This window comes from Heterodontus francisci, chromosome 42 (genome assembly GCF_036365525.1).
Source record: "Heterodontus francisci isolate sHetFra1 chromosome 42, sHetFra1.hap1, whole genome shotgun sequence".
Taxonomy (NCBI): Eukaryota; Metazoa; Chordata; class Chondrichthyes; order Heterodontiformes; family Heterodontidae; genus Heterodontus; species Heterodontus francisci.
The window spans coordinates 19,128,351-19,155,628 of record NC_090412.1 but is presented as its reverse complement, the minus strand read 5'-3'; the positions used below and the strand labels follow the sequence as shown (position 1 = coordinate 19,155,628).

The 27,278-nt window shown below is 43.3% G+C and overlaps 1 protein-coding gene and 1 pseudogene across 8 annotated transcripts in view; both read right to left on the bottom strand.

Annotated features, from left to right (window-relative positions):
- Positions 1-9,632: 9,632 nt before the first annotated feature.
- On the bottom strand, positions 9,633-9,955 carry LOC137355367 (large ribosomal subunit protein eL37 pseudogene; annotated as a pseudogene).
- A 3,610-nt stretch (positions 9,956-13,565) lies between these two features.
- The window catches only part of ptpn20 (protein tyrosine phosphatase non-receptor type 20), a 332,558-nt gene continuing 318,845 nt past the window's right edge, over positions 13,566-27,278 (bottom strand). For 7 of the 8 annotated variants that reach the window (XM_068020701.1, XM_068020694.1, XM_068020700.1 and 4 more), the window contains 2 exons: positions 18,841-18,903; positions 13,566-16,961 (listed from right to left, as the gene is read on the bottom strand). In XM_068020701.1, the coding sequence (XP_067876802.1) occupies positions 16,875-16,961; positions 18,841-18,903 (150 nt within the window). In that variant the 3' untranslated portion in view covers positions 13,566-16,874. The remainder of the gene's footprint in view (positions 16,962-18,840; positions 18,904-27,278) is intronic. The other variant, XM_068020702.1, reaches the window with a different exon arrangement.

The window sequence follows — 27,278 nt, the reverse complement described above, 5'->3', positions numbered from 1 at the left end:
TGAAATGTTAATTGCATGGAAAACTTGCAGATGCCTGTTGTACATTCTAGGGTAGTTTTTTTGAACAAAGTTATTTGATGTGCAAGACAGGCGTCAAAACCAATTGACCCGCCAGATTGAATGAATGAATTGAGTAATGACATGATTGCCTGCCTCCTTTGAAAGAACTGCTTTGATCTGAGGTATTACAGCCTGCTTGGTATACTATAAGTGTCATTTGTTATCTCTATTCTCCAGTTTCCTATTTACTTGTCAGTCTGCCTCTGTTTTGTAGCATTGAGGATGATTATATGCAGCTTCAATATCCATGGTATGTTCATCAAAGACTCAGTTAAAAGAGTCTGAAAAGAACACATTTTCAACTGTTTACTATTTTTCAGATTGTCTAACTTGCCTGTTAGGTCATGTATTGCATTATAAATTGCTGCTTTCCTCCAATTCTGTGGAATCAAATTCTTGTCAATAAATTCCACCACTCGATTTAGCCTGAACAGTGTGATGTTTTCTGAATATCGGAATAGACAGGATTGCACAGTGGGCAACAGACGTAGGTTTTCAGTGCTTGTTCAGTAATTGTTAGTCCTGCAGCATACTAACGTGCACAACAAGAAAAAGTTTGAAATGTTTAGATCAGTGGAGACACGGGCCGATCATTGGAAACTGCCAATTTTCTGTGAACCCAAGTAAAGATTGTTTGAAAAAAAAGGGCAGGATTCTAACAGGAGCATCTAAACTATTTACATGGTAACAAAATAATATTTAGCTCTTATTTTTTTCGTTAACAAGAATCCAAAAAGGTATTGGCTGGAACTCAACAGGAGCGAGGAACACAAACTCCAGTGTATAAACCTGTAAAGCAAATAGATGGAGTGGAACATTGAGTGGAACAACACAGTTTCTTGTGGATGACAGAAACATAGGGCAGTGGGAATAACAATACCTGTGTCAACTGAAATCAGGAAATCATACTGACACTTTCAGAAAACCATTTGTAGAAATAATTCAAGTTACTGGATGAGAAGGTACAGAGATAAATCAATTGGATGGATCATCTGTCAGACTTAGTCATGGGATGTCCTGAGAGATTTCTTTAACAGGTAGGAAGTTGTTTTGTGGTCTCATTGCAATTGAAGACAAGGCTTAGCAAAAGGAAGTCATTTGCCCTTTTAAGTCCACGTCAATTCTTTGCTATAGCAATGCAAAACTACTCTACAGTCCCACATTTTCCCTATAACTTCATAGCTTCATCTGCTTCAAATTTTGGTCTATTCTTTCATTTAAAAAATGCATTGGCTTCTACCTCAAAGATTCTCTGTCAAAATCCATTCCATTCTCAACAATCCTGTAAAAAGAAATTTCTCCTTCACTTTCTCATCACTCTCCCAATAACAATTTAAATTGATGCTTCCTCATCACTAACTCCAGTTAGGAAAAATGGACTTTCCTCATTCACCTTATCAAAATCCTTCATAATTAAAAAAAAAACTTATATTTAATCTCTCTTCAAGTGGAAATAGCCCCAGTGTCTCAAGTCTGTTTGCTTCCCATCCTTGGCAAACTTCTTTATAACTTTGCAGTGATACTGTTTATTACTACTGTATGCTAGTTTTTTTTTTAATGTCAAAATGCCTCAATGGAAAAAAAATTACCCATACCTGTGGCCCATTGTTCATTTATAATTTTGATATATAAAGGCAGATAAATGAAGAAGCTGCAAAACATTTCCAGGTTGGTCAGACTTCAGTCGTCAGAGCTTTGTCTCCAGTGCCACCCACTGGTAATAATTAGTCATAAAGAAAGTTGAGAGCTTGGACTTTTTTGACATTTATGATGCTGAGCTAATCATTGGCCATAGCCATTAACATAATTATACTTAAAGGGGACAATAAATGTTTAGCAAATTTTAATTGCATGTTACATGGAGTATGCTATCCTTATAAAATAGCATAATAGTCTGACTCAATGTCACAGGAGTGACATTAGTGCAGATACAATTGTGAAATTCTTTACTATGCACATTTCCTTCTGTTGATTTTAAGATAAGTAGGACTTTAGCCCATGTTCATCTTATCCATCAGCATAGTAAGGAGAAGGCTAAACTACTCAAGGCAACTGTAACCTGTGAATCTGTTTTGTGTTAAGTGAATGTAAATGAGCATGCTTTCACTTCTGAAATATGTATTCAAGTACAACATTACATATAGCTTTAAAATCCTTGCAACAATCCAATCAATGTAAGCACAGCGAGGGAACATTGATAGGCCTCAGAGCTTTGTTGAAAGACGAACATATCCTCGCTGAAACTAAAAAGGTAATGAAAGTAATTACTTCACAAAGCAAACAGCCAGCATAATATAAAAAAAACTGTTAGAAATGCTAGCAAAGATCACAATGACTTTGAAACTGCTGCCAATAGCAGAGTAAAGTTCACATATCTGCTAAACTGCTTTAAAATGAAAGTGCAGAGGAAAATCAGACCATGCATTGTCTAAATTTTCAAATACCAGAGAGAATGACAGGATAAATGGCTGGTCTTGCTACAACAGAACAAGGGTTTGTCAATCATAAAGTGGCATAGTGTTACCAGCCAATACTTATCCCTCGACCAACATCATAATAAGAGATTGTCTAGTCATTATCACATTGCTGCTTGTGGGAGCTTGCTGTGCACAAATTGGCTGCCACATCTCCTACAGTACAACAGTGACTACACCTCAAAAAGCATTTAATTGGCTGTGAAGTGCTTTTGTACACACTGAGGTTGTGAAAGGTGCTATATAAATGCAAGCCTTTCTTTACCGATTTGAACAAGACTGGCGGTCGCTGAGTGGAAAAATGCTTCGTAAATTCTGTTTTGTTTGCTTTATTCCGGATCTGTATTGCAATTTGTAAGTGTCTGGGGAGGGGTAGTTCTTGCATAACAGAATTGTCAGTAAGTATAGATTACAGTCTGAATTATTAGTGAATGAAATGAATGGGTGCAGTGATATGGAAATTTCTACGAGGATCCTACAGCGAGTTAATATTGAATTACCCAATGCATGGTTACTTGTCCAATATTTCACGAACTGTGGATTTTCCTTCCAAAAATCTATAACAATACATTACTGTAGTATTTTGTATTAGGCGGTGTATAAAGTGTTCAACATGATAGTTGATACAGACATTGTTATGAGTAATAATTTAACCTAACCCGATGTCAAAAGCCACAGGCTATGGGCAGGATAAAATCCTGCCCTTGGAGATGGGAACAGTTGGGGGCAAACAAAATGGCAGGGGTTGCTGTTCTTGATGTTGCCTGGGCCCCCAGCCATTTTCACCAGGGCAGGGAAGGCCATCCTATCCCAGGTCAATTGAGGCTGGCCACTTAGGGCCTCTTCCCGCCTCCACCAGTTTTATTGAAGGCAGAGGGACCCGGTGCCAAACCACCCCTCGCACCCGGTCACTGGGGCCTGCCTGACTGGCCTTGGCAACCTCGACTCCAGTCACCTCTCCCAGGGCCTCCTCCATTCCTCAATACTGCTGAGCCTCCTGCAGTACCAGCAGTGGCCACCACTCCCAGTGGCCACTCCCACTCTCCAATAGGCCAGTAGCTCTGGAGGCAGGCGCTCATCCCTTAAAGAGACAGCGTCCCATACAGCAGGCAGTTAATTGCCTGCCTGCCTGCCATTAAATGGTAACGGGGGTCTAACAGGGCACCGAGGCAGGGTCTCCCTACTCATTCTGGCCTGCTGGCGGGTTCCCTGAATAAAAGCCAGCCCTCGATCTTCCTTTCGCATCCTTATTTATTTATTATTTATTTAGAGATACAGCACTGAAACAGGCCCTTTGGCCCACCAAGTTTGTGATGACCATCAACCACCCATTACTAATCCTACATTAATCCCATATTCCCTACCACATCCCCACCATTCTCCTACCACCTACCTACACTAGGGGCAATTTACAATGGCCAATTTACCTATTCACCTGCAAGACTTTGGCTGTAGGAGGAAACCGGAGTACCCGGCGGAAACCCACGTGGTCACAGGGAGAACTTGCAAACTCTGCACAGTTAATTACAGTTCCCATGTTCAGCTGTAGAATTAGGATGGGCCAGAGTGTGACTTGGAAATGTTTTAATCCCTCATCCTTCCCAAGTCACTAAAGTCCCAAAGGCTTAATTCCATTTTCTACCTTTACTGGATGACTCCAGTGGTCTGATTTTTATCTCTGTTCCTTAGAATATCTTAATAAATTGAGACTGCTAGGCAGCAGCCTAGCAACCTGCCAGCGCACCTGGCACTAGAATACAACCCAGTTAATATAGCATAATAATGCAGTTGGCAATACTCACTGAAAAAGGTACATTTTTCCACTGATTGGTGTAAAAAGCAGACATTCTGCAGATGTTGGTTTGATCGGGTAATCTTAAAGGGGCACTGTCTCTGTGAAAATCAAGCAATCCTTAGTCTTTCTGGGAAAAGAAAGCCAGAGAACTATTGTTTATCCCTCATTTTCATTACAGGGTAAATGTCACAGCCAAGTTTGCTTTCTAGAATCTTGAAAAGAGTTATGCAATTAGTCACTGTCGCTTGCTTTTTCCCCATCTCCCTGCAATTTTCTCTCCTTGAAGTATTTATCCAATTCCCTTTTGAAAGTTACTATTGAATCTGTTTCCACCACTCTTTCAGGCAGTGCTCTCCAGATCATAACTTACTGTGGTGAAAAAAAACATTCGCCTTGTCTCCCCTCTGACTCTTTCAGCAATTACCTAAGAATTTAGGAAGAAATTGGTAGCAGAGAGAGGTCATGGAGCTCAATAAGTTTTGCCTTTTCTCACAGATCCATCAAACTTAACTGTCTTCTCTATGCAGAAACATGTCTAATTGTCACTTGCAGCCGTTAATGCTGCCCAATTCAATGGCTTCCTTTTGTAACTGCTTCCACAACACATACCCTATAGGAGGCACAAACTCCTTTTCACTTAGTTTCTCACTCTTAACTTCCATCTGCCCTTGAATGCTGATGTGGCTCATTGGAACTGCAACTATGTTGGGAGGCTTGGCATAGTTGGGTACAGAATTTATCACCTACTCCAATGCATTGTTTGGTGGGAGGTGGCAGTTGGGAGGGAAGCAATGAAGAACAGAGGGGCAATTCTGCAATCTATCCTCCCAGAGAAGTACCACTTATGGGGATTGCCTCTTGGGAAATTGTGGCCGCACATCCAGCCATAATGGATGTCAAGTCATGGACTGTGCGGCTGCAGTTTCCTTCAAATCTTTACCCGCCGGATCGCTCTTCACTGGAAGCAGCAAATCTAGGAATCATGGAGGATGGGAGAAATTGAGAGATGAGTTGACCTTGTTGCAGTCCAGTGATTAGTGCCAGTGCCTTTTCCATCGATGATTTTTCATTTTAGCTGAGGTTATCAAAATGTAACAAACTAATGGAGGAAAAATCCATCAGGCACATCTTGCTCATGACAAATAGATTTCTAGAGTAATAATGAAAACCACTATTATCCTGTTTGCCTACATGAATTCAAAATGGTGTATGTTAACACAATCCTTTTCAGTAACTTTGCATTTGACTAGTATTTTCTCTCAGGTGTCTGTGTGTTTGTTTGCCCATACACTCTCCCATGTCAGTCTGCTGGTTTTGATCTCAAAAGGTGGTAGCTTATTGCCTAAATCTGTAATCCTCTGAAGTGTTGCCAGAAATCTTCTTGATGGAGTGTTACCCTAGCACTGGGATACCTTGTGAGCTTAATGTTGTCCGTTTCATCTGTTCCCTTTATGTTTCAAATGGAGTTTTCTTTCAATACTGTACTTAGAGGAGGGCAATAGCCTTTTAAATATGTCAAGCTTCCTTCCCATAATTTGTTTTATAATAAAGTTTACACATGTTGTACAGTGGATTGATTACAGTTCTCTTATTCCATGGTCTGAAGAAAGTTTCTATAAATGTCTTTTATGAACTGAAAAGTGCATCTTTTAATTTTTTATCCCTGTGGAGTGCATGGACCCAGGGATTAACAATAGTCTGATCATAACACTCTCACAAGACAGACTTGAGACTTGAACCTCACTCCCACACTCATGTCAAACAGATGGAAAATGTAACACAAACACCAAATCTAACAGGCTAAAGCAACTAGTTAAACTTGTTTGCAGAATCAGATTGCATTATAATATGGCAAAATACTGGAATGCAATATAATTAGAATTTATGATATAGGTCATCAGGGAATCTTACATTGCATTTATATAACACCTCTACTGTTAAAAAAAAATGTTCCATTGCACTTCATGAATAGAAATAGTTAGATAGGAAACAGGAACTGAGACGTGGAAAGTGATGAGGAGAAGCGACTGTAATGTCGGTCAAATAAATAGGGTTTCGAGAAGGTTTTTTAAAATGGGAGAGAAATAAAGAAACAGAGGGGTTTGGGGAGGGAAAGACAAAACAACTGAAGGTCTACCACCAATGCTAGAACAAGGTGAGATGGAGATGCACAAAAGGCCAGTTTCAGGGGAGATTGAAAGGTGTGGGAGGGAACGTGAAGCTGGAGCACATTGTCATAGAGTTATACAGCACAGAAACAGGCCTTTCGGCCCATCGTGTCTGTGCCAGCCATCAAGCACCTAACTATTCTACTCCCATTTTCCAGCACTTGGCCCGTGGCCTTGTATGCTATGGCGTTTCAAGTGCTCATCTAAATGCTTCTTAAAAGTTGTGAGGGTTCTTGCCACTACCACCTCTTCAGGCAGTGCGTTCCAGATTCCAACCATCCTCCAAGTGAAAAATATTTCTCCTCAAATCCCCTCTAAACCTCCTGCCCCTTACCTTAAATCTATGGGCTCTGGTTATTGATCCCTCCACTCAGGGAAAAAGTTTCTTCCTATCTAACCTATCTATGCCCCTCATAATTTTGTATACCTCAATCATGTCCCCACTCAGCCTTCTCTGCTCTAAGGAAAACAACCCTAGCCTTTTCAGTCTCTCTTCATAGCTGAAATGCTCCAGCCCAGGCAACATCCTGGTGAATCTCCTCTGCACTCTCCCCAGTGCAATCACATCCTTCCTATAACATGGTGCCCAGAACTGTACACAGTACTCCAGCTGTGGCCTAACTAGCGTTTTATACAGCTATCTGTGGGGTAATGCCAGGAAAGGATTTGAAGACAGGATTGACAGTTCTAAATTAAGCACCTTGGGGAAGCCAACATAGTTTAGCAAGGATGTGGGTTATGGGTGAGCAAGACTTAGTGCATGGCAGGATTTAGCCTGCTGTAGTTTGAACACGTTAATGGAAGGTGGAAGATGAGGGACTAGTAAGGAAGACTTTATAGCAATTGAGTCTAAAAGGTGACAAAAGCATGGATAAGAGATTCAGGTGTGGAGAAGCTGAGATATTGGTGGAAGCAGAGAATGTTTCAAGTGTGCAAATAAGTAGGTTCGTGATGGATAAGATGTGGGTTTGAATCTGGCTCCAAAATGGAATAGGAAACCAACGTTTCACAAGATCTGGTTCAGAACTCCTCCAACATTGAAGACAATCTCTGAAACAAAAGTGGAATGAAGTAAAGTCTTGAATATTAACATTGTCCTTGTACCTTTTAGCATTGTCACGAGTTATAATCCTTTGGGTAGCAGTTTGACATGAAATATATGAGAGAGCCCTTTACCAGTTTGAGGACCTAGAATCTGGCATAAAGTAGTAAATTTCCTTCGTATGTTCTGGTAGAGAGGTACCTAACTCACCAGCACATATTGGAACATTGTGGGGAGAGTGCCTATGATTTCCTGATAAGTGCCAGCTCCAGGCTCTGATAAAATAATTATTGAAAATCAAAATGTAAGTAGTGGAGTTTGAGTGCATGAACTCTGCTTTTATGAAAAGATATCTTTATGAAAACATGTCTGTACTTCTATTTTCTTAATGAATGGAACAGTAATTTTCCTACAGTGAAAGTAGCAAAAGTGGCTCACTAGCAGTGACAGTGAGTGTGTTCATCATCTGCAATACCAGTTTCCCAATCCCAGCATGAATGAAACTACCCTGTTTATATCAAGGGCCAGTGTCTACAGCAGTTGGTTCTACTTTAAAACATTCACCTGTGGGCAGTTCCAATGTCAACATCCGTGTGTGCAATTACCTGCTGTGCTCCCATTGTGCTGGCTTGTGCAATGCTTGAACCACTCCACTTGCTTACGTTGGCAGCAGAGATGGTGCCAGCTGAAATCAGTTGGTCATGTGCATTATTAATGCAGTTAAGATACAGATCAGCCATGACCAAATTGAATGGAGGAACAAGCTTGAGGGGCTGAATGGCCTCCTCCTGCTCCTAAGTTCCTTTGGTAGAGTTACCGTCAGTGGTTCAGCCGCAAGTCTTCACAGCATTACCATGTAGAGCTCTTCAGACGCTGAGGAATGCTCTTTAACAGGTCAATGAAGATGGACCTCAGCCATAACACACTTAATCAGTCTGTGAAATGATTGAATCCCTCAACTTGCACTAGCTAAAGTTGCAGGAGGCCATCTCAGAATGACTGTTTTCGCAAGGCATGCATTTGCTTTCAACCTGAAGAAGCAGTAGATTGTCTGCAGACTAAACCACAGTCACTGAATCATTAATGTTCGGAATGCAAACACTTGAAGTTGATCTAATAGCTTACTGTAACTTAAACTTGCTGCTTTTTCCGGTCCATCAGACTGTCGCTAATAGCCAGCTGGCTCCAGATACAATCAACTTGTAGCAAATGAGATTTCACTGTTTTAAAATAAAAGCTCGAATATTAGCTGCATGTTCCTTTCCTGGCGTGGTGATATCCTGATATTATAAGCAGTTGTGGAATAGGAAAAGGCCACCTGTTCTTTCCAATGAACCACATACCATTTGTACTATCACAGGACCTCCCCCAACTTAATACTCTCCCCAGGGAGGTCAATAAACAAAAAAGTAAAGCTTGCAGAAGAGGAAAGGGAAGTTTTTCCCTGACCCCGAAATAAATTGAGCAGAGCTCCAGGATATCAATGTAATGTTAACAGTTACATCACTCAGTGCTGACTGGTTAGATTCCATTCTATAGATATCACTCCTTTAGTTCCAACAGAAATGAAGCAATATTCTATAGACCGTTTGATCATTTGTGTTTACTTATCACCATTGGTTTCAATTCTCATTCTTAACTAGATTATATCTTCAGTATTTATTAAAAATACTAACATAGTATTTAGTCCATGTTTGCTCTGTACATCCATAATTCTGATTTTGTTCAAAAATTGTTCCTGCCAATTTAGATAAATCAGCCTAAGTTATATTCATTGGGACCGATAATGCAATGTCCTGTGCCCGTTACACGGATACATTTTGAGCTCTGATACGCTTCAAACTCCTTGCATTATCAGGCATGGAAGGATGAGGCCTTTTATTATTGGGAATGTTTGATGGGGACAGTATAGAGGGAGCTTTACTCTGTATCTAACCCTGTTTTTTTTTATGGGGGACAGTGTAGAGGGAGCTTTATTCTATCTAACCCCCGTGCTGTACCTGTCCTGGGAGCATTTGATGGGGCCAGTGCAGAGGGAGATTTACTCTGTATCCAACCCCCTTTTTAAAAATAAAACTTTGCAAAACATAGCTTTATTTGTTGTGTAGATACACCGACAGTTTATGCGTGCTGGAGGAAGCCATTGCGGTGCCTCTGGGCTTTGGGGTGGTCCCTTCACAGAATCCATTCCTGAATCTGCGATACACCATCTTCAGGTGCCTCATGCAGCCTGTACCAGTTGCGTGTTTCTCCTTTTGGCTTTAGTACTCCAGTTATACTTCCTCTTTCTCTTGGCAGGGGAGGCACATTTACCACAGGTCGATTTCTGCAGGTGAAATACTTTGGCCCCAAACCAGCAGTAAAGTGTGTGGGTCTTGTTCCGCCTCTTACCAAATTTCGATGTCCCCTTCGTCATTTTCACTGCATGCTGTACCTTTTTTTTTCCAAAATATACTTTATTCATAAAAATCTGTAAAAATTACATTGCCAAACAGTTTCCAAACAGCCCCAAAAAATACAAACATTGCAAGGGAGATCAGTTTCCTTCAATACTGTCATGTGTTTCTTCCCAACCCTTCCGTTTCACAATTGTCATGTCAATTACAGTTTTACATTTACAGCAATTGAGAATATTAACGATACAGTTCGAAGGGTTTCCCATTGATCCAGCCCCTCAGTCCAGCTTGGTGGGGGAACCTTACACTGTGGTCTTTCCCCATTGAGCCTTTGCTGCGGCTGCCCCAAGCTTTAGTGCGTCCCTCAGCACGTAGTCCTGGACCTTGGAATGTGCCAGTCTGCAACATTCGGTGGTGGACAATTCTTTGCGCTGGAAGACCAGCAAGTTTCGGGCAGACCAAAGGGCGTCTTTCACCGAATTGATAGTCCTCCAGCAGCAGTTGATGTTTGTCTCGGTGTGCGTCCCTGGGAACAGCCCGTAGAGCACAGACTCCTGTGTTACAGAGCTGCTTGGGATGAACCTTGACAAAAACCACTGCATCTCTTTCCACACCTGCTTTGCAAAGGCACATTCCAGGAGGAGGTGGGCGACCGTCTCTTCCCCACCACAGCCAACGCGGGGGCACTGTGCGGAGGGGGCGAGACTTCGGGTGTGCATGAAGGATCTGACGGGGAGGGCCCTTCTCACCACCAGCCAAGCTACGTCTTGGTGCTTGTTTGAAAGTTCTGGTGATGAGGCATTCCGCCAAATGACTTTGACGGTCTGCTCGGGGAACCATCCGACAGGATCCACCGTTTCCTTTTCCCGTAGGGCCTTGAGGACATTCCGTGCAGACCACTGCCTGATGGACCGGTGGTCAAAGGTGTTTTTCCGCAGAAACTGCTCCACGAAGGATAGGTGGTACGGCGCCGCCCAACTGCATGGTGCGTTCCGCGGCAATGTGACCAGGCCCATCCTTCGCAACACCGGGGACAGATAGAACCTCAGCACGTAGTGACACTTGGAGTTTGCGTACTGGGGGTCTACACATAGCTTGATGCAGCTGCACACGAAGGTGGTCATCAGGATGAGGGCCACGTTGGGTACATTTTTCCCGCCCATGTCCAGAGATTTGAACATCGTGTCCCTCCGGACCCGGTCCATTTTAGATCCACAGACGAAGCGGAAAATGGCTCGGGTGACTGCCACGGCGCAGGAGTGGGGTATGGGCCAGACCTGCGCCACGTAGAGCAACAACGTGAGCGCCTCGCACCTGATGACCAGGTTCTTACCCACAATGGAGAGAGATCGCTACCCACAATGGAGAGAGATCGCTGCCCCCACATGCCCAACTTTTGTCGTACCTTGGCTACTCGCTCCTCCCAGGTTTTGGTGCATGCCCCGGCCCTTCCGAACCATATCCCCAGCACCTTCAGGTAATCTGACCTGACGGTGAAGGGGACAAAGGATCGGTCAGCCCAGTTCCCAAAGAACATGGCCTCGCTCTTGCCATGGTTAACTTTGGCTCCCGAGGCCAGTTCGAACTGGTCGCAGATGCTCATCAGTCTGCGCACGGACAGCGGATCCGAGCAGAAGACGGCGACGTCATCCATGTACAGGGAGGTTTTGACCTGAGTGCCTCCGCTGCCTGGGATTGTCACCCCTCTTATGCTCGCATCCTTCCTAATAGACTCAGCAAAGGGTTCAATACAGCAAACAAACAAGACCGGGGAGAGAGGACAGCCCTGTCTGACTCCAGATTTGATCGGGAAACTTTCAGATTCCCACCCGTTGATTGACACTGCGCTACTGATGTTTGTGTAGAGCAGTTGGATCCAATTGCAGATTCCCTCCCCAAACCCCATTTTGGAAAGCACGTCCATCATGTAGGTGTGCGATATCCTGTCAAAAGCCTTCTCCTGGTCCAGGCTGATGAGGCAGGTGTCCACCCTCCTGTCCCGTACGTAGGCGATCGTATCCCTGAGTAGCGCGAGACTATCAGAGATCTTCCTGCCGGGTACAGTACAGGTCTGATCGGGGTGAATCACCAACTCCAGAGCAGACTTGACTCGACTGGCTATGACTTTGGACAGAATCTTGTAATCAACATTAAGCAGTGAGATGGGCCGCCAATTTCTGATTTCTGCCCTCTCCCCCTTCTGCTTGTAAATGAGGGTGATGCTGTACCTGCCCTCGGAGTGTTTGATGGGGACAGTGTAGAGGGAGTTTTACTCTATCGAAGCCTTTTTAAAAAAATCTCAGGCCTCTTTTCTGTCAAGGGGACCTTTATTCCACAGGACCCCTTTTATGTGTTTTTTAATAATAACTGTTAAAAAGATAAATAAAACTCAAATTGGAATACAATGATCCACATAGATAATGCACTCCAGCCCCTGCAGTACAGGATAAGGCCTATTTAGCAACAGACCATGCACAAGGCACAGGCTCATTATTTGCATATGGCTAATTGAACACTAAATTGTCCTTTGTCAGGAGTAGGCACATTGTGGCTATTGTACTTCCCTTGCATGGCTTTTGTTATTCGTTGACAGGAATGTTCTGGAAGGTCTGGAAAATAAAAGCAGCTGGTTATTAGTGCCAATCTGAGTGGTTATTCAGACATGACATTAAAGGTCCCAAAGATTATGTAAATTAGGGGTCATGCCCAGGCTTAATACAACTGGACTTGAGTCGCCTTCTAGATGCGCAAAGTACATTTGGAATGGGTGTCGAAGAGGTCCCTGGCAAAATTGTCTGCTCCCAATATGGTCTCTTTCTCCTCCTTCTTGTTGAAGCCAATTGTCAATGGGGGGGTCCCTGTTCTACAAATAATTGGGGCTCAAAAGAAATTGGGGTACTCTAAGCACTCTCATCAGCCCTTAATTGGCTGCCGAGGCCTCTAATTCCTTCCCCCTACACAATCTCCGTGGTATCACAGCATAGCAGAAGTAATGTGCTGGAAGCAACATTTAAATACTGACAATTGTGCACAGGCATGCAGAGGCTGGGTGCTCTGTTCCTCCTGATCCCTCAACGCGTATCCAAGACAAGTCAGGCGTGTGAGGGAATATTCACCACTGATCTTGAACGGCACAAGCACAACACAAGAAACGCAATACCATCCAAGACAGAGGAGTTCACTTGATCGGTGCCCTTGGCAGTGGATTCAATATTCACCCCCTGGTACACTTGGGATGTAGTATGCACAACCTACACAAGGCAGTACAGCAACTCACCAAAGTGCTACAGCACCTCCCTCACCTGCAACCTCTACCACTAAGTTGGAGAAGAACTGCAATGTAGTGGGAACACCATCGATTCCAGGTTCCTCTCTAAGCCACACACCATTGACTTCGACACATATTACCATTCCTTCATCGTCAAAGAAAGAGTTGCATTTATATAGTGCTTTTCACAACCACTTTATCAGCCTCTTCATGTATAAGCCTCGACTTGAAGAGGCTCTTGGTTAAGGGACAGGAACAATGACAACAAAGGACTCTGGGGAAAAGTTGGCAAAGGAAAGGAGGAAAGAGATGACAGCAAAATTAAGTTAAATTTTGGAACAGTCAGAAGTCAATGCAGCATAGTAAAAAGGTAATTATTTAATTGCTGTTATGTATTAAAGACAGATTTATAAATACACAGTTATATGTACAAAAGAGAGTAACATAGCTTAAAAAAATATCAAGTACTGGTGACATGAAACAACTAACTCTCAAGAAAAATATATTCAAGTAAAACCATTCATGTTTAATTTGTGCACATCTTGAATGCTGCCTATTTCTAAATATGGTTGCATTCGTGGTACAATATGTGAATTGAAATGAATGCTTTCATTGCTCCAACCATTGATATATTGACTATAGTATGATTTATACATTGGAAACTCATGTTAGGAGTGAACTCTACATTCTACCAACCTGTGCTGATAATAGATTATTAATAGACATTTAAATTACATGCTATAATATAGCTCTCTATTGAAACATGGAGTATTAATAGTGAGATTGAAATTAAAATGACATGGTCACAGAATTAAGGTCAATTTAAAATTACAAATTGATAAAAGAATGTTATCTTTATGGTTGTCATTGTGATACAGTAGATTTTATTGTCAACTGATTTCACCCGAGGAGTCAGTGCCTGCCTCTCAACTTTGCAGAGACTCAACTCCAAGTGCCAAAATCTGCAATGAATTTATTTTGTTTGGGTGGGAGTGTCAGAGCCTGTAAATATTTTGTTGTGATCCAATGCCTGTCTGCCAGCTGAGCACCAAAGCAACATCTGTACCAGACATTGTGCATAAAACTGTGCTCTGTGCTGAGCTAGTCAGCTGACTGGCAGATGATGGTAAAAAGATCATGACAGGTCAGCAGAATTCAAGTGAAGACAAATAGTAATGGGTCAGTTTTCCCTCCCTTCCTCAAGAAGGGACACCTCCTAGTGGCTGTGGCAGGACAAGAACCACTCAACATACAAACAAATTCCTCTTTTCTCAGAGAGCCTCTGGAATGACTTGCCAGCTTGTTTGGTGGGTGTTGACTTGGAGCTGGACTGGTTCTTGACAGGGGCAGAGATCACATCATGTAGAAAGTAAGCGGCTTTGCAGATAACATGCAGACTGGTTAAAAAAAAATCCCATGGGATCCAGGGAAATGCAGCAAGGTGGATACAAAATTGGCTCAGTGGCAGCAAACAGGATAATTGTTGATGGGTGTTTTTGTGACTGGAGGGCTGTTTCCAGTGGTGTCCGCAGGGTTCCGTATAGAATCATAAGTTTACAGCACAGAAAGAGGCCACTTGGCCCATCAGTACTGGGTCCCCTGCTTTTTGTGGTATATATTAACGATTTGGATGTAAATGTAGGGGGCATGATCAAGTAGTTTGCAGACGACGCAAAAATTGGCTGCGTAGTAGAAAGTGAGGAGGATAGCTGTAGGCTGCAGGAAGATATTGATGGTCTGGTCAGATGGGCAGAAAAGTGGTAAATGAAATTCAACCCAGAGAAGTGTGGGGTGATGCATTTGGGGAGGCCAAACAAGGCAAAGGAATACAAGATTAATGGGAAAATACTGAGAGGTGTATAGGAAGTGAGGGACCTTGGAGTGAATGTCCCCAGATCCCTGAAGGTAGCAGGACAATTTGATAAAGTGGTTAAGGCATATGGAATCCTTTCCTTTATTAGCCGAGGTATGGAATATAAGAGTAGGGAGGTTTTGCTGGAATTGTATAATCATTGGTTAGGCCACAACTTGAGTACTGTGTGCAGTTCTGGTCACTTCATAACAGAAAAGAGTAATTGCATTAGAGAGGGCACAGAGGAGATTTATGAGGATGTTGCTGGGAATGGAAAAATGTAGCTATGAGGAAAGATTGGATAGGCTGGGTTGTTCTCTTTGGAAGAGAAGGCTGAGGGGAGATCTGATTGAGGGTGGTTGGGGTCCAGAACCCACTGCCTGAAGGGGTAGTTGAGGCAGAAACCCTCAACTCATTCAAAAGGAGGAGTCTGGATAAGCGCCTCAAGTGCCGTAATCTGTAGGACAACGGACCAAATGCTGGAAGGTGGGATTTGACAGTGGATCATTTTTCGGCCAGGACAGAGACAATGGGCCAAGTGGCCTCTTTCTGTGCTGTAAACTTTCTATGATTCTATAAACCCATAGTCCATGTAATCTCCTGGACTGGCTTTGATTGCTTGAGAGGGATGGGGAGACATTTTCCAGAGTATTTATTCTCTTATTGGCCATTGTTTTCTTCTCTGTATTTTTGCCTCTTCCAGGAGATTAAATGGTTGCAGGGCTGTGGTGGGTGTTGAGTAAGGAAGTATTTCGTGGCACAGGCTTGATGGACCAGCTGGTCTTTTCCAACCCAATTTTACATGTTCGTATGTTTGAATTGGACTGTTGAATGCTCCCTGGACTTAAAATGGTAACCTTCCGATTGGCATTGTCACCTGCTTGAGCTGAGCCATATTTTTATATTTCTAAAATCATTCTGATCTATCATAATGATGGAAAAAATTCTACTGACTTCAACTATGTGTTGAATTCAGTGAATATCCAATTAATTTATACCTGCCACAGCTGTTGGAAGTTTTTGAATCATCTGTGTAAATAGATCTTTAATCGGGAAAAACCTCTATTATATAATACACCTGATTAGAACATCAAATTCATGGAATTTTACAGTTAGTTACAAATCAATCAAAACTAAATATTGGAAAAGTTCACAGTGCTTAAAATGGGATTATTCCAGAAATGTACAAGTCCCATTGTATTTACATCAATAACTGCAATTGGGTTAACTTTTATGAAGAATGCAAACCAATTATCCATAAATATCATTTTTGAAACATCCTGTTTGTCATACTTAACTTCATGTCATAATTTAGTCATGGCTAGTTTTATTATTTTCAGCAGTTCACATCTGCTATTCAGTATTCCTACAACTTGTGATGTTACAGGATTTTCATCTGTCACAACAAGCATAGCTAAAAGGCACACCTTTCCCTCAATTAGCAGGAGTAAGACTTGGAGATTCGCGAGTGGCTTTAAATCTTTTTGTGCAAAGAATACAGCAACTTTGTTTAGTCTTGTTGAGTACATTTGCAGCATTTGATCTCAATTCAAAGAAATGCCAACTAGAAAACTACCTGCATAAATTCTCCATGTTCACAAGAGTCACACTTGTCAGGAACAGACTGAGTTTTGATATAAGTCCCTTTAGTTGTTAATGAGCATGCTACTGAAATCACAGTGACTTATGTCATTGCGGTGGTGTTACATTATTTTCCTTAATCCAATTAACAGTTGCGAAGTCATTCCAGTGTGTAGCTCACAACATTCCCAGTCCTATGGCCTGTGCACGCTGACCCCAGCTGTCACGGATGACATTGTCACAACAGGTTCTCCTCTTGTAGGTTCAGCTGCTGAATGCTCACTAGAATTCCCAACACCATGTTGTAGCAGAACAAGTACTGATCCTGCCCATTAATACAAAGAAAGAGTTATCTTCTCATGTCACGACTTGTTAACGTCAGTGTAACAGAACTTTGCAATACTCAGGCAGGAATGGGTTTAGGAATAAGCATCTATCCAGGAAGGGAAAGACTGCCATTCTCACCACCTCAGTTGATTGATTCTCTCACTGAGCCACAGCTGTTCACCTCTTTTGGACCCGATCTGTCAGGTCTGGAGTTATAGCACACTGTTCAATTATTTCTCCTAACACAGGTCAGAAATCGTAAAAGAAAACATGAGGTAGGAGGCTCCAAGAATTGTTACTCTAAGTATCATTGCATTTTATTACTTGCTATAATGCATAAAGTAAATTGGGAGATCTACAGTGATACCTAAAGTGATTTTGCAATACTGGCTTCGAGTTGCAGTGTTGTGGAAACCACCCTGTTTAACCTGTGGGCCAGTATATGAGTTGATTCCATTTACAGTGCATGCATTACATACTCAGATAGTTTCACTAATCCTCGGGGCAAAAGGAACAGACTGACATTAATAAATGGATAAAAAAATGACTCCATAAAATAGTTTACTAGAACCTATTAGTCACCACATTTCACCACTTCCCTCCCTCTGTATTTAATTCTTTCATTAAAAAAAGCAAAACACAGAAGATTGTTTGTCCAAAATTTTGTATTGCTGAGTTGTGGGGAAAGAGTTCACTTAAGAGTTTTTAGACTGGCCAGAACACTTAAAACAAACTGCTCATATGGCAAATCTAGAAACTAAGGCCTGGACTTTAACCTGGAGATGAATTGGGATGCAGGGTGGCTGTTTCCTGAATGTCCGGCAGAATTTAACTGTAGTTATGTGGGGCTCCTGCCCACAGAAACCCTGACTGTCAAGCTTGGAGGCCTTTCAGGCAGGAAGCCTTCTCCAATGGGCTGAAGCCTACTCAAGCAGGTGGATGGGGGAGAAAGAGACCGCAGGATGGGATCCGATGGTTGGGGGGTGGGGAGCAAACAGATGGAGGGGTGGTGGCTTGGATTGTCAGGTTGTGGGTACAGAAAGATTGTGGTGGGGGAGGGTTTACTGAAACACTCCTGCTCCTCCTGGCCCACAAGCAGTGCAGTAAAGGCACTTATGGATTTAGCCCCCACTCAACTCCTTTAAACTGCTGAGTTTCCTGAGGCCCCAGGAAACCTGCCTGCCTGGAGTTAAAATAGAATGACTATTAAAATGAAGACACACTGCCTCATCATAATATTTAAATGATCGACCTGATTCTCTCAAGCAGATTGGCTACCCCTCATCCCACGGGATGTGGGTGGGTTTGAGGTGGGTTGGATTCCAGTTTCAGATTTCTTTCATTTTAACCACTGACAACTCCAAATCTACCCATTTTTGGGAGTTAAAATTCAGCCTTAAAAATCCAACAAAGCATTGTTGCTAAAAAAAAAAGATGCTGTCAATCAGAAAGGAACGTTAACAGCGCAATATATTCCTCCATACACTAGAGGGGGAACTTGGAGTTTTCAGTTGGATTAGATGCTATACCGGGTTCTATAACTTGCAAAATTCATGGTCTTTTCCGATTCTAAAGCCTAACGCAACAAATTATACACTGAATTAGTCAATGGGATTTCATGTTTATTTTATTTCAATGAATTAATTTGAACAATTATCCACAGCTAGTGGGATGCAAGAGTCTATGAGAATCTTTGAATCTTTTAATTTTAAATCAGCTATTTCAGTAGTCACTGTTGAGTTTTATGATTTATGTTGTTGCATTTATATAGCACCTTTAATGTAGTAAAACATCCCAGGGTGACTGGTAGTTCTGCCAGGATAACCACCTAAAGGGGTTTCAGAAAGACCCATGTTGTAGTGTCTCGTGAGGCTTACCTTGGTCTGGATCATTCCATGGCGTTGTTTTCTCATTTCCCTCACTATGTTCATAATGTCGAACTATATAAAAGAGGGATGTTATTGCAGGCTGTCAGTATGATTTATAAGCACAAACCCATGGACAGGTTAGAATAAACAACAAATAAGTAGACTCATTATTTATCTATAAGAGTGTTGACTTGTTTTCCTTGGAGATGATAAAGTGCACAGCAGTGGCTAAATAAATAGGACCAAAGCAAAAATGAGAAATTGACAGTCACTGACATCGAATGTTCAGCTATCTTATTGCATTTCTGTTCGGGGGTAAAGGTTTGCTCAATAGGGATACCTATGTTGATGTTGGCAACACATGCCAGGTACAAGCAGGCCCCAGGGCCAATATAACTTAGGCTAGAGACTGTCACCATTACTCTTAATAATGAACCTTGGCCCCAACCTCAAAAAAAGATCCCACACAGCACAGAGTTCAGGTCCTGTACCAGTTATTCCAATGACCAGACAATATTTCATCTACAAGCTTCATAGTTGGGGGAAGGGCTTTCATCCCAACAGTCTCAGCCAGACTGGAGCCCAAATCCAACAGCCAAAAGGGCATTGTTCCAATCCACTAGACAGGCATTATTAGGTGTTAACTGTAAAAATTGTCTTCAAAACTTCAGTTGTAAAACTAGGCACTAAATCAAGGTTGCTGGCTAAGTTATCCCACAAGTATTGGTTGACACTAGGGACAGGATTTTCGGGCCCCGCCGGGGTTGGGAACAGAGGCGGACGGGGTCCAAAAATAGCTCGTGCTGGTTTCCCAATCTCGTTCCCGGAATGGCCATTTTAGCCGGGGTGAGTTCGGGTTGGACAGCAAATTCAGCTCATGAAGAGCCTTATTAAAGGTAAGTTAAGGAAGCCGATTGGGATTTTCCAGTAGGCTTCCAGTTTCCTGACTCAATGGGGAGCAGTTCAACCGTCTGGAGGCAGGCACCCAACAGCAGGCCAGGGGACCAATGCTCCAGGCAGACCTACAGGCCCTACCCGAGTAAGTGTACAGGCAAAGGCCACACCTTCCTGTTGACATGCCCTCTCACTTACCATTCATTGCAGCTGGGTGCTCCACTGAAGCTGGAAAGCCTCTGATTGGCCCTCCAGTTTCAAGATCCAGCCCATCACCCTTACAGGGAACCTGTCTCCATGCAAGTTAAAGGTCAAGATCCCAATGAGTGACTATTTCCCCCTCCCTCCCCCTCAGGGGCATGTTCACAGAAACACTTCGGACTCCTGTTTCCCACCCTCAAAGAGAAAATTCAGTCTTAGGATTTGCTTGTTGCCTGGTTTGAGTGGATAGCACTGAGCCGTGCTGTCATGTCTTATCATTCTCTGGTCAGGCAAAGCAGAACACCTACAGTTAAATGCAGGCAAAAGCCTTCTCATTCAACTACCAGTGACAGTTGTAATGTTAACCAAGCATCAATGAGATAGAGGCAATCCTATAGAGCACCTGCTCTCATTGTAAACATTTTAAACAACAACTTGCATTTATATAGCACCTTTAACATGGTAAAACATCGCAAGGAGCTTCACAGGAGCGTAAATGGGCAAAAATTTGACAGCCACAGAGGTATTAGAATAAGCGACCAAATGTTTGGTCAAAGAGGTAGGTGTTACGGAGCGGATTTGAACATTTATTTATTTATTGAGATACAGCACTGAAACAGGCCCTTCGTCCCACCGAGTCTGTGCCGACCAACAACCACCCACTTGTACTAACCCTACAGTAATCCCATATTCCCTACAACCTACCTACACTAGGGGCAATTTACAACGGCCAATTTACCTATCACCTGCAAGTCTTTGGCTGTGGGAGGAAACCGGAACACCCGACAAAAACCCACACGGTCACAGGGAGAACTTGCAAACTCCACACAGGCAGTACCCAGAATCGACCCCGGGTCCCTGGAGCTGTGATGCTGCGGTGCTAATCACTGCGCCACTGTGCCACGAGAGAATGAAAATGAGAATGAAAATTTTAGATTCAAGGACCAGCAGCTGACGTGGATTAGCGAGCACAAGGATGTTGGTTGAATGGGTCTTGCTGCTAGTTATGATACAGGCAGCAGACCTTTGAATGAGTTGAACACATGAACTAGGAGCAGGAGTAGGCCATTCGGCCCCTCAAGCCTGCTCCACCATTCCATAATACCATGGCTGATCTGTTTGTGGTCAACTCCACTTTCCTACCTTCCCCAGCTACTCTTTGACTCCCTCGTTTGTCAAGAATATGTCTACCTCCGACTTAAAAACATTCAATGACACTGCCTCCACCACTCACCAGGGATGAGTATCCCACAGACTCAAAAAAAAATTCTCCTCAATTGTCTTAAATGGGAGACTCCTTATTTTTAAAACTGTGCCCCCCTAGTTTTAGTCTCTCCCACTAGGGGAATGCAGAAATATTATGGAAGGCAGAAGGCCAGTCAAGAGAATATGTTTTGCAGTGGTTCTGACTAGACAGAAACGTTGAGCAAGACGATTTACAGTTTACACCACATGAATCACACTGAAAAGAGCAATTATTCCCTTGAAAGAAGTGTTTTTAGAAGAACTACTAGGACTTGATGTTTCAGATAGCGTACTCTGCCTATCTTCGAGGAGAGAAAAACCAGATCTGTGGAAGAGGTGGGTTTATATGTGGTGGAAGATGGGCGTGTGGGCAGGATCTTGCTGCTGATTGGTTGCCTATTGAGTTCCGTGATTGGTCAGTATATGCTATTGTTCCTGCTCCTGATTGGTCGGCTAATCTATCCTGTGGTAGGTCAGTGCGTGCTAATATTCTTGCTGCGTGGTGGATCATCAATGTGTGGAGGGTTGTATGTTGTTACAGTTGGTTGCACTTTATTTGGGATGTTGGCTGCAGAGCAGGTGGTGGTCTGTTTCTTGAGTATGGGCAGCCAGATATCACTAATGAGTAGGCCACTGTCTCGGGTGACGGTGTGGTGTTGATAATCTTGTGGGAAGGAAAACCATTGAGTGTCCAACACTCTCATCAGAAGAGCCAACTCCATTAGCAACAAGAAACATATGCAACAAGAACTGCGCCATACCAAGCTGACACTTCAACTCAATGGATTTCCTTCCCAAAAGATCAACACACGTCAACCTGTTACTCGGACTGAAACAAGTACCTCGCTGGGTCAAAATTCTGGAATACCCTTCCTAACAGCACTGTGGATGTACTTACCCCACATGGACTGCAGCGGTTCAAGAAGGCAGCTCACCATCACCTTCTCAAGGGCAATTAGGGATGGGCGATAAATGCACCAAGACAAGAGTCAGCCTCCTGTATATCGGCTCCACCTCGCACAGATTACAATGCATACTCAAGAAAGCGGACAAAGAAGCCCAACACAATTCATCCAAGAAACTCCACTCCATCGTCCACACCCACAAAGACAAGAAATTACCTCACAACAAACCAGGAATCTACACCATACCATACGACTGTGGACTTGTCTATATCGGGGAAACAGGCCGCAGCCAACACACTAGATTCAAGGATCACCAAGCCTGCTTCAAACACAGTGAATGGGACAAGTCAGGTATTGTCAAGCACGGCCAACTCAACAACCACTGCCTTGAATAGTCCAACTCTAAACTCATCTCATCCATCCTGCACTGGCATACAAGACGCGTCAGGGAGGCTACGGAGCGTTACCAACACCACACCGTCCCCCCCAAGACAGCGGCCTACTCATCAGTGACCTCTAGCTGCCCCTACTCAAGAAATACACCACCATCTGCTCTGCGGCCAACAAACCAAAGTGCAACCAACCAACTGTAACAACATACAACCCCTCTACACACTCAAGATTCACCACACAGCAAGAATATTAGCATGTACTGACCTACCCCAGGATAGATTAGCCAACCTATCAGGAGCAAGAACAATAGCATATACTGACCAATCACAGAACACACTAGCCAACCAATCAGCAACAAGAACATTAACATGTACCGATCTATCACAACCAATCAGCAGCAAGATCCCACCCACTCGCCCATCCTCCACCACATATAAACCCATCTCTTCCAAAGATCCAATTTTTTTTTTTCCAGAGATTGGGTAAAGGGTGCTACTCAAAACATTGAGTCTGAACAGTTCCTCGAAGAACGCTTTGTTCAAGAAAGCAACTGTTCTTGTCAGAGCTATTCACACAGTGTAAGCTGTAAATTGTCTTACTCAACCTTACTGCTTTCACCATGAAAACCTTCAAACAACATTGAGAGAAATGGCTAAGAGACCAACATGGTTTGAGATCATGAAGCTTCTTCCAGGCTGGTTTCTCATCAAATATAAAATATTAAACTGACACCGCTTCTGGTGCAGTGATTAACTCTAATACTACGGGCTAGATTTTCAAAGGACAATGGGGGGCAGGACCTGGTGTATGGTGCCATTTCAAAATCGCAGTCCCAGAGGTCGCCTCCGGATCGAGCTGCCTCTGGAACAGTTTGGAATTTTCAAACTGCTGCCAAGGGTTGGGAACAGGGAACAGGCTCACTGCCAATTAATACCCCATTAAGTTCATTTAGGACAAAAGCAAAATACTGCAGATGCTGCAAACCTGAAACAAAAACAGAAGATGCTGGAAATACTCAGGTCAGGCAGCATCTGTGGAGTGAAAAACGGATTTAATGTTTCAAGTCTGTGACCTTCCTTCCATGTCCTTTTGGCTCCTTTAGGAGCTTATTAAGGGGCCAGGGTATTCGGGAAGGCAATTTTTAAATCTGATTCTGGCGATCCTAGCCAGTCAGGTGAACAGCTGTTGGGGATGCCATGGGGCAAAAGCACGTTTGTTTCCATGTGTGGTGAGATTAAATTTGAGCTGGGCCGAGTGCTGTACCTCCACTTGGCGTCCATGGCCATTTCCTGCTGTGGTGAGGTTGTGAAGGTGGTGGTGAGCTGCCTTCTTGAACCGCTGCAGTCTATGTGGGGTAGGTACATCCACAGTGCTGTTAGGAAGGGAGTTCCAGGATTTACTGACCAGGCCCCTTCATGAGCTGCCTGCTCTTGTCAAGGCAAAGGCAATTCCCAACATGTCTGCCATCTGCTTTTGCTACTGGTACCAAGCAGTCAGCTCCTGCCTCCAGGAGGTGCTCAGTGTCTCCAATGGGGTGGTGAGCTTGCCTCCTGCCTCAATTATCATTCAAAGGTTGCATTGTGCGAGTGACCCAGCTGAAGTATGGGGTCGGGACTCTGAATTCATCAGGGTGTCACTTCCCGACCCCACTTGGAAACTCTGGCCCCATGTCACTGAGGATCAGAAAGCCTGCAATGAGGCAAGACATCGAATATAACTTGTATTTTTTTTTTTTAAAAGTGTTTTTCCTGTAGCCTTGCCACACAGTCACGGACAAGGTTCAAGATAAAGTTGGAAATTAAATCAGATTGAAACAACGAAGGAAAATTATTGCTAAAAATCAGCATCACGCGCTGATGTTAGGTGATAAAAATTAGCTCTTCCCACACAATCACAGCCACCCAGGTTCTTCTCCTTGAAGCGATCCCAGCTACTGTGGGTGAGAATTATCACAGGAACAGGATTTTCTGCCGACATCATTCATCAGCCAAGATCACTTTAAAAAGCAGTAACTCAGTGGGAGAGGGGTGGAATATGGTGATGGGGGGGGCACAGTGCTGAGGGAAATTGGTGGAGATGAGGAGCTCAATGAAGAGGGAGGGCGCTACTAGCAGGGCTTTGGAAGTGAGGGTGGAAAAGTATCAATACTAATTCAGGGGGTACAGTGGAGGGAGCTACCATTTGCTGCAAGAAAAGTTAGAAAACATAGCCAGTGGGTTAAGGGATTGGAAAGTGTCTCCACTTGAATAGAGGGAGGGGGAGAAGAGAGCCAGGTGAAATTCAATTGGAAGAGGAAAGCAGAGTGCCAGTATGAATTGATAGGGTTTGAGGAGGACAAGCTGTGTAAGTGAAAGGGTGGGGAGCTGGAGGGCATACAATGGGGTAGAAAATAATCAAGGCCTATTTGCAGGCCCAGATTTGAAGTCATGTGATCACGGTGTGCCCAAACAATGTCCTAACTTTAGGTCTTGGGCCTCAGGCTTCATTTACATCTGCAAGCTGAGCTGCTGATTCTTGTCACCAGCAGTGGCCCTCACGGGAGGAAAGGTTGGATTGGGCAATAGGGGTTTTGGTCACCAGCATTGTGGAGTTGGCAGGAACACTATATTGGGGTTTAGAGGCAAAGGCCTTAGTGGATTACGTTTCCAACGTGGAGACTCATCTATCTCTTTTAACTTGGTTCGTTTGATGGCATTCTCACCTTTTGGAGTCAGAAGGTTGGGCTTTCAAGTTCTATTCCAGGACATGAACATATTTGACCTGACCAACTCAGGAGATAAAGGAAAATAAAAGCAGATGGAAAGTTCTTTTATCACTTATGTCCTCCTATTTCTCATCTACACTCCCAAGCTGCCTCTTGGTAACTAATCTGAAAGCACAGCATCAGTTTTCACAGGTACACTGACGACACTCAGCTCCACCTCACCACCACCTCTCTCAACCCCACCACTGTTGCTAAATTATCAGACTGCTTATCTGACATCTGACATCTTACTGGATGAGCAGAAATGTCTTATTAAATATTGGGAAGACTGAAGCCATTGTTTTCAGTCCCTGCTTCAAAATCCATTCCCTAGCTACTGACTCCATCCCTTTCGCTGGCAACTCTGAGAGGCTAAACCAGCCGGTTTTGCAACCTTGGTAGCATATTTGATCCCAAGATGAGCTTCCAACCACATATTTGCACCATCACTACAACTGCCTATTTCCATTTCTAACATTGCCTGACTTCTCCCCAATTCCACCTCATCTGTTGTTGAAACCCTCATTCATGTCCTTGTTATCTACAGACTTGACTTTTCCAGTGTACTCCTGGCTGGTTTCCCACATTTTACCCTCTGTAAAACTTGAGGCCATCCAAAATTCTGATGCCCGTGTCCTAACTGGTACCAAGTCTTGTTCCCCTATCATCCCTGTGCTCGCTGACTTTGGTTCCCAGTCAAGCAATGCCTCAATTTTAAAATTCTCATTCTTGATTTCAAATCCCTCCATGTCCTCATCCCCTTCCTACCTCTGTAATCTCCTCCAGCCCCAAGTTCTTCGGAGATATCTATTCTCGTCTAATTCTGGCCTCTTGTGCATTCCTGTTTTTAATTGCTCCATCATTGGTGACCATGCCTTCAGCTGCCTAGGTCCCAAGCTCTGGAATATCCTCCCTACACCTACACCTCTCTACCTTGTTTTCGTCCTTTAAGACCCTCCTTAAAACCTGCCTCTTTGAACAAGCTTTTAGTCATCTGATCGCATATCTCCTTATGTGGATCGGTGTCACCTTTTGTTTTATAATGCTCCTGTGAAGCGCCTTGGGATGTTTTGTCATGTTAAAGGCACGATATAAATATCAACTATTGTTCTTATTTATTTAATTGGCAGAACTCTTGAGTAAATTCCAAAGAAGCCAGCGGCAGGAAAACCAACACAGAAAAGCCTTGTGGGCAAGGCTTTGGGAAATGTGTTTACAAAGCAGCTCATGAGAGAATAAAAGCAAAATATTGCGGATGCTGGAAATCTGAAATAAAAACAGAAAGTGCTGAAAATACTCAGCAGGTCTGGCAGCATCTGTGGAGAGAGAAACCGAGCTAACGTTTCAGGTCTGTGACCTTTCATCAGAACTGGCAAAGGTTAGAAATGTAATAGGTTTTGAGCAAGTGAAAAGGGAAAGGGGAGGGGGGGGGGCAGAAGAACCTAAGGGAAGGTGTGTAATAGGGCAGAAGGCAGGAGAAATTGTATTGATGTGTCAGCCTAGATTATGTGCTCAAGCCTTTTGAATGGGGCTTGATGCCATGAATTTCTGTTTCCGAGGTGAGTGCGCTACCACTGAGCCAAGTCTGACACCTAAGATCTACTTTTTAAAAACAAAATTACCATTTTTACCACTGCTTATAGCAGTGGCAACCTTAAGATAAATGAAGTGATGTTAATTGGCTCAATGGCAGAATTAGCTTGAGCTATATTTCGCTTTTCCTTCCAGAGATAGTAGTTGGTACAGCAACATAAGCAGCTCCAGCAATAGTCTGAGTGCCCATTGTCAGGCAAGCTAAGAACTAAAGCCAACTCAAGGCCAACAATGCAGCAGAGAACCAGTACAAACAGAATTGCCCTTTATTTGGCACCTGAGTATGTCCTCAGGATGTTCCAAAGCACAACACAACCAATGAATTAATTTTGAAGTGCAGTCACTGTTAGGTGGGTAAACATGCAGCCAATTTGCACGCAGCAAGAACAAAGAATGAGCAATCGAGATAAGCCAGGTCTGAAGGACGAATGCTCGCCATCTCACCAGGAGAACACTCTGCCTTCCTTCAAAGA